This window comes from Carcharodon carcharias, chromosome 1 (assembly GCF_017639515.1).
Source record: "Carcharodon carcharias isolate sCarCar2 chromosome 1, sCarCar2.pri, whole genome shotgun sequence".
Classification (NCBI taxonomy): Eukaryota; Metazoa; Chordata; class Chondrichthyes; order Lamniformes; family Lamnidae; genus Carcharodon; species Carcharodon carcharias.
Genome location: NC_054467.1, coordinates 273,921,944 through 273,929,024, shown reverse-complemented (window position 1 = coordinate 273,929,024; position 7,081 = coordinate 273,921,944). Strand labels below are relative to the sequence as shown.

General features: G+C 45.1%; 1 protein-coding gene across 1 annotated transcript in view; it reads right to left on the bottom strand.

The window, feature by feature from the left end:
* Nucleotides 1-6,159, bottom strand: part of LOC121280035 (rhotekin-like) — a 131,194-nt gene extending 125,035 nt beyond the window's left edge. Inside the window, exon 1 of the mRNA XM_041191667.1 lies at nucleotides 5,460-6,159. Coding sequence (XP_041047601.1) covers nucleotides 5,460-5,531 — 72 coding nt within the window. The 5' untranslated portion in view covers nucleotides 5,532-6,159. The remainder of the gene's footprint in view (nucleotides 1-5,459) is intronic.
* Nucleotides 6,160-7,081: the final 922 nt, after the last annotated feature.

Here is a 7,081-nt window from a genome sequence, read left to right as displayed (position 1 = left end):
GCTTCCTATTTTTCAGTCAATGTTGCATCCATGTTGCTACTGTCTCTTTTATCCCATGAGCAATAACTTTTCTCACAAGTCTGTTGTGTGGCACTGTATCAAAAGCCTTTTGGAAGTCCATATACACCACATCAACAGATTTACCCTCATCAACTTTTTCTGTTGCCTCTTCAATAAAATCCAGCGAGTTAATTAAACACAATTTCCTCTTTCGAAATCCATGCTGGCTCTGCCTTATCAACCCATGTTTTTCCATGTGATGACTAATTCTATCCCAAATTCTATCCTAATACTGACCCCTGGGGAACTCCACTACAAACCTTCCTCCAGCCCAAAAAATATCCATTGACCATTACCCTCTGCTTCCTATTTATCAGCCAATTTTGTATCCGTGCTGCAACTGCCCCTATTACTATTACTAGTTAATATTGTAGGAAGCTGAGAGGAGTATGCAAAGTACAGGGATGAAGTAAAAATTAAAATTAGGAAAGCAAAGAGAGGATACGAAAAAAGTATCAGCAGGTAAAATCAAAGAACACTTAAAGATGTTTTACCAGTATATTAAGAGCAAGAGAATAACTAAGGAAAGGGTAGGGCCTATCAGAGATGTACATGGAAACTTGTGCATTGATGCTGAAGATGTGGGCAGGGTTCTCAATGAGTACTTTGTCTCTGTCTTCACTAAGGAAAGGGATGAAGCAAACTTAGAAGAAAAACAGAAAATGCTGGAAAAACTCAGCAGTTCTGACAACATCTGTGGAGAGAAAATCAATTGACATTTCGAATCCATGTGATCTTTCTTCTGAAGAAGGGTCATACGGACTCGAAAAGTCAACTCTGTCTTCCTCTCTACAGACGCTGTCAGACCTGCTGAGTTTTTCTAGCATTTTCTGTTTTCCTTTCAGGTTTCCAGCATCTGCAATATTTTGCTTTTATCAATGATGCAGACATTCTAGTCAAAGAGGAGGAGTGTGAAATATTAGATACAATAAGCATAATGAGAGAGGAAATGCTGGAGGGACTGACATCCTTGAAGGTGGATAAATCATCAGGGACCGGATGGATTGTATCCCAGGCTGTTAAGGGAAGCCAGGGAGGAAATAGCAGATGCCCTAAGGATCATTTTCTAATCCTCGCTAGATACAGGTGAGATCCCAGAGGATTGGAGGTCTGTGAACTTTGTACAAATATTTAAAAAGGGTGTGAGGGATAGGCCAGAAAATTATAGGCCAATCAGTCTGACTTCAGTGGTGGGCAAATTATTGGAAACAATTCTGAGAGACAGGATAAACTGTCACTTAGAAAGGCAACAATTGATCAGGGATAGTCAGCATAGTTTTGAACAAAGAACAAAGAAAATTACAGCACAGGAACAGGACCTTCAGCCCTCCAAGCCTGCGCCGATCATATTACCTATCAACTAAAACATTTTGCACTTCCGGGGTCCATATCCCTCTGTTCCCATCCTATTCATGTATTTGTCAAACTGCCTCTTAAACACCACTATCGTACCTGCTTCCACCACCTCCTCTGGCAGCAAAGTCCAGACACTCACTACCCTCTGCGTAAAAAACTTTCCCCACACATCACCTTTGTGGTTTTCTCTTCTCACCTTAAATCTATGTCCCCTAGTAATTGACTCTTCCACCCTGGGGAAAAAGCTTCCAAAATGCATTACCTCGCATTTGTCCAGATTAAACTCCATTTGCCATTTCTCCGCCCAAGTCTCCAACCGATCTATATCCCATTGTATCCTTTGATAATCCTCTTCACTATCTGCAACTCCTCCAACCTTAGTGTCATCTGCAAACTTACTAATTAGCCCAGTTACATTTTCCTCCAAATCATTTATGTATACCACAAACAGCAAAGGTCCCAGCACTGATCTCTGCAGAACTCCATTAGTCACAGCTCTCCATTCAGAAAAGCACCCTTCCACTACTACCCTCTGTCTTCTATGACCAAGCCAATTCTATATCCATCCTGCCAGCTCACCTCTGATCCCGTGTGACTTTACCTTCTGTACCAGTCTGCCATGAGGGACCTTGTCAAAGGCCTTACTGAAATTCACGTATATAACATCCACTGCCCTTCCATCGTCGATCATCTTTGTCACTTCCTCGAAAAACTCGATCAAGTTAGTGAGACACGACCTCCCCTTCACAAAACCATGCTGCTTCTCACTAATACGCCCATTTGCTTCCAAATGGTAGTAAATCTTGTCACGAAGAATCTTCTCCAATAATTTCCCTACCACTGATGTAAGGCTCACCGGCCTGTAATTTCCTGGATTATCCCTGCTACCCTTCTTAAACAATGGAACAACATTGGCCATTCTCCAGTCCTCTGGGACCTCACCAGTGAGATACAAAGATTTCTGTCAAGGCCCCAGCAATCTCCTCCCTTGCCTCCCTCAGTACTCTGGGGTAGATCCCATCTGGCCCTGGGGACTTATCCACCTTAATATTCTTCAAGACGCCTAACACCTCCTCTTTTTTGATCTCAACATGATCCGGGCTATCTACACGCTCTTCCCTAGACAAATCGACCGCTAGGTCCTTCTCTTTGGTGAATACTGATGAGAAGTATTCATTTAGTATCTCTCCATTTCTTCTGGCTCCACACACAGATTACCACCTCGGTCGCTGAGTGGACCTACCCTTTCCCTGGCTACCCTCTTGCTTTTTACATATGTATAAAAGGCCTTGGGATTTTCCTTAACCCTGGTTGCCAGTGACTTTTCATGACCCCTTTTAGCCCTCCTGACTCCTTGCTTAAGTTTCTTCCTACTTTCTTTTGTTAGGGGGAGATTGTGTCTTACTAACTTAATAGAGTTTTTTGAGGAAGTAACAAGGAGGATTGATGAGGGTAGTGCAGAGGATGGTGTCTACAGGGATTTCAGTAAGGCATTTGACAAGGTCCCACATGGCAGACTGGTCAGGAAAATGAGATCCCATGGGATACAGGGGAAGGAGGCAGGTTGGATCCAAAATTGGTTCAGTGACAGGAAACAAAGGGTAATGGTCGACGGATGTTTTTGCAAATGGAAAACGTTTTCCAGTAGTGTTCAACAGGGCTCAGTGTTGGGCCTTTGCTGTTTGTTGTATATATTAATGAATTGGACATAAATATGGGAGTATGATTGGGAAATTTGCAGATTACACCAAAATTGGCCATGTAGTTATTAGTGAAGAGGATAGCTATTGTCTCCAGAATGATATCAATGGTTTGGCTGAGTGGACGGAAAAGTGGCAAATGGAATTCAATCTGGAAAAGTGTGATGGGGGGGGGGGCAAACAAAGCAAGGGAATAGTCAATAAACAGGAGGATATTGAGAGGGGCTGAGGAAGTGAGAGACCTTGGAGTGCATGTCCACAGGTCCCTGAAAATGGCAGGACAGGTGGATGGGGTGGTCAAGAAAGCATATGGAATGTTTTCCTTTATTGGATGAGGTATTGAATACAAAAGCAGACATGTAATGCTGGAACTGTATAAAACAATGGTTAGGCCACAGCTGGAATTTTGTGTACAGTTCTGGTCACCACATTACAGGGAGAACATAATTGCTCTGGAGAGAGTGCAGAAAGTATAGAGAATGGCCTACTTCTGCTCCTACTTCTTATTTACAAGAATGTTGCCAAAGGAGGCTGAGGGGTGACCTAATTGAGGTGTATAGAATTATGAGGGGCCTAGGTAGGGACAATAAAGAGTTGTTTCCCCTGGCTGAGGGGTCAATTACCAGGGGCATAGATTTAAGGTGATTGGTAGAAGGATTAGAAGGGACATGAGGGAAAAACCTTTTCACCCAGAGGGTGGTGGGTGTCTGGAATTCACTGCCTAAATCGGTGGTTGAGGCTGAAACACTCACCTCATTTAAAAGGTACTTGGACCTCCATCTAAAGCGCTGTAACCTGCAAGACTATGGACTAGGTGCTGGAAAGTGGGATTAAAATGAGCGGCTAGTTTCTTTTTCTGGCCGGCACAGACTTGATGGGCTGAATGGCCAACTTTTCTACAGTTCTATGGTACTGCAACAGATCGAAACTAAAACTCAATTTGATCTTAACACAGATACAGAAATACAGAAACTTAAACTTTAAAGCTCATTCCTAACACCCATAAATACCAATAAAACTTACTTAAACTATCTTTATTTCCTAATAGCTTGGGTTGAAAATGTCCCTTAGCATGGTCTACTAATTCACTGAAGGTCTTGGAATTGGGACACTGGGGGCTGTCAAGCATCAAATTAAGCTGTAGGTCTTGCTCCCACAAATACTTAATGCTCCCCTCTTTTCCTCCCCCATGATTTTGTTGGCTTGAAAGTAGAATCTCAGACGTTCTATATGTTGAGACAAGTCTTCTGTGGCTGGCTCAAGGGGATCGATTCTGCCAAACTGTGGCATCCCGGATGAGTATATCTTCCTTTCTCTTTAATTATCTTAGAAACTCACAATCATTGGGTGAGGGATGGCACCAGATCTGATCTATCTGAGTCACCAGTTTGTTATAGAGTTGATTTTCTAGGCAGTTTTTCTTGGTGGACACATTTAACTTTATTTACAAGACAGCAGCAGCAGCTACATGTGTGCATCAAACTCCATAACCAAAGAACTCTCTCCTCAGTTCCCCATGCCACAAACTGATTGGTTTACACAGATCATGTGATCTTACAACAGGATTATTCTTCAAGCTACAGTCCTATGCTTATCAAAACTATAATTACTACAATTACCCTTGTCAACCTGTTACCTCTTCAAAAAACTCCATCATCAAGTTAACCACAATTTTCCCTTAAGAAATCCATGCTGGTTTTCTTAATTAAGCCACATTTGTCCATGTGACTATTAAATTTGTCCTGAATTATTAAAAGTTTCACCAGCACTGAAGTTAAACTGCAGTTGCTGAGCTTATCTTTACACACTTTTTTGAACAAGGATGTAATGTTTGCAATTCTCCAGTCCTCTGGCACCACCTAAATCTGAAAAGGGAAAGATTATAGCCAATGTTTCTTCAACTTCCACTCTTACTTCCCTCAGTATCTTTGGATACATCTTATCTGGTCCTGGTGCCTTGTCCACTTTAAGTACAGAAAACCTCTCTAACACTGCCTCCTTACCAATTTCAAACCCTTCTAGTTTCTGAATTACTGCCTCTGTCTCCATGGCCTGAGTAGCATCTGCCTCCTTGGTAAAGACAGGTACAAATTTAACACCTCAGCAATGCTCCTGTCTCCAGGTGTAATCCCCTTTTCCGATCTCCAATTGGCTTCACTCCTCTTTTCCCTATTTCCCCGCAGAAAGAAATCTTTAGGATCCTCTATTATGTTGGCTGCCATTCCCCAGGAGATCCGGGAAATCCAGGAGATCCCGGTCTTACCTGAAGGCTCAGTACGATCCAGGAGATCCCCCGGTCTTACCTGAAGGCTCAGTACGATCCAGGAGATCCCCCGGTCTTACCTGAAGGCTCAGTACGATCTGGCGAATGTAAATCAGGTTCAGATCCTCCATAATCCGGATTGTCTCATCCATTTCTGCCGCTTCAGGACTATTTACTGCCCAACAGCAGCAAACCGGCTCATCTCCCGGACTGGACACTCCCCGGCCTCCGGACTGGACTGTCCCCGGCCTCCGGACTGGACTCTCCCTGGACTGGACACTCCCCGGCCTCCGGACTGGACAATCTCTGGACTGGACTCTCCCCGGTCTCCGGACTGGACTCTCGCCGGCCTCCGGACTGGACTCTCCCCGGACTGGTCACTCCCTGGACTGGACTCTCCCCGGATTGGACTCTCCCCGGCCTCCGGACTGAACTCTCCCGGACTGGACTAGACACTCCCCGATCCCAGACTGGTCACTCCCAGAACTGGACACTCCCCGGCCTCCGGACTGGTCACTCCCGGGCCTCCGGACTGGTCACTCCCCGGCCTCCGGACTGGACACTCCCCGGACTGGACTGGACTCTCTCCGATCTCGGACTGGTCACTCCCCGGTTCTAGTTGCTCCTCAGGGAGTTTCTGGCCGGAATCCCTTCTCCAGAGCCTGAGGATCCGGTTTAAAGAAGCCGAATCGGAGCCGGATGAAAATGTGGAGTGGGCGGCTCCAGTTCAGAGAGCGGGGCCGGGATCGGGGATCGGGGATCGGGGATCGGGGCCGCCTCCCACTCACATTCATTGGGAGCCAGCTGCACATTCCTGAGAGGGAGCCAGCTGTCTGAATGCTGCCTCTCCACCCCTCACAGGCCCTTTGGCTCACACACACATTGTACACACACTGGCTCCATTCACTTCAACCTTTCTGCTCAATGCACCAAGTGTTCAAGCTCAAGAACCTTCAACCTCACCATGAATGGGAAGTTCAAGTTCTGCCTGCTTCAGATTCCATCCTTATAAATTTTCTCTGTTTCACCAATCTCCCTTTCCTCTCTACAGTCCTGGACCCTGGTGCCACCTCACAAATCCACGCTGTAAAGCGGCAAATAAAGTTGATGTCACAAGTATGCCAGGCAATAGCAATCTCCCACCAGAAAGAGTTAACCACTACCTCTTGGCATTACCATTGTCACATCCTCCACCATTGAATTCTCAGCAGTTACTATTCATAGAATCTGAATAATTACAGTACAGATGGAAGCCTTTCAGCCCATTATGTCATGGGAACATGAAGTCAACCATTTGGCCCCTCGAGCCTGCTCCGCCATTCAATAAGATCATGGCTGATCTTCTTGTGTTTTGATTTCCACATTCCCATCTAACCCCGACAACCTTTGATTTTCTTACCTAACAAGAATCTATCTACCTCTGCCTTAAAAATATTCAATGTCCCCGCCTCCACCACCTTCTGAGACAGAGAGTTCCAAAGTCGCACAACCCTCTGAGAGAAAAAATTTCTCCTCATCTCTGTTGTAAAAGGGCAACCCCTAATTTTAAAACATTGCCCCCTAGTTCTGGACTCACCCACAAGAGGAAACATCCTTTCCACGTCCACCTTGTCAAGGCCGTTCAGGATCTTATACACTTCAATCAAATCACCCCTCACTCTTCTAAACTCCAGTGGAAACAAGCCCAGTCTGTCCAACCTTT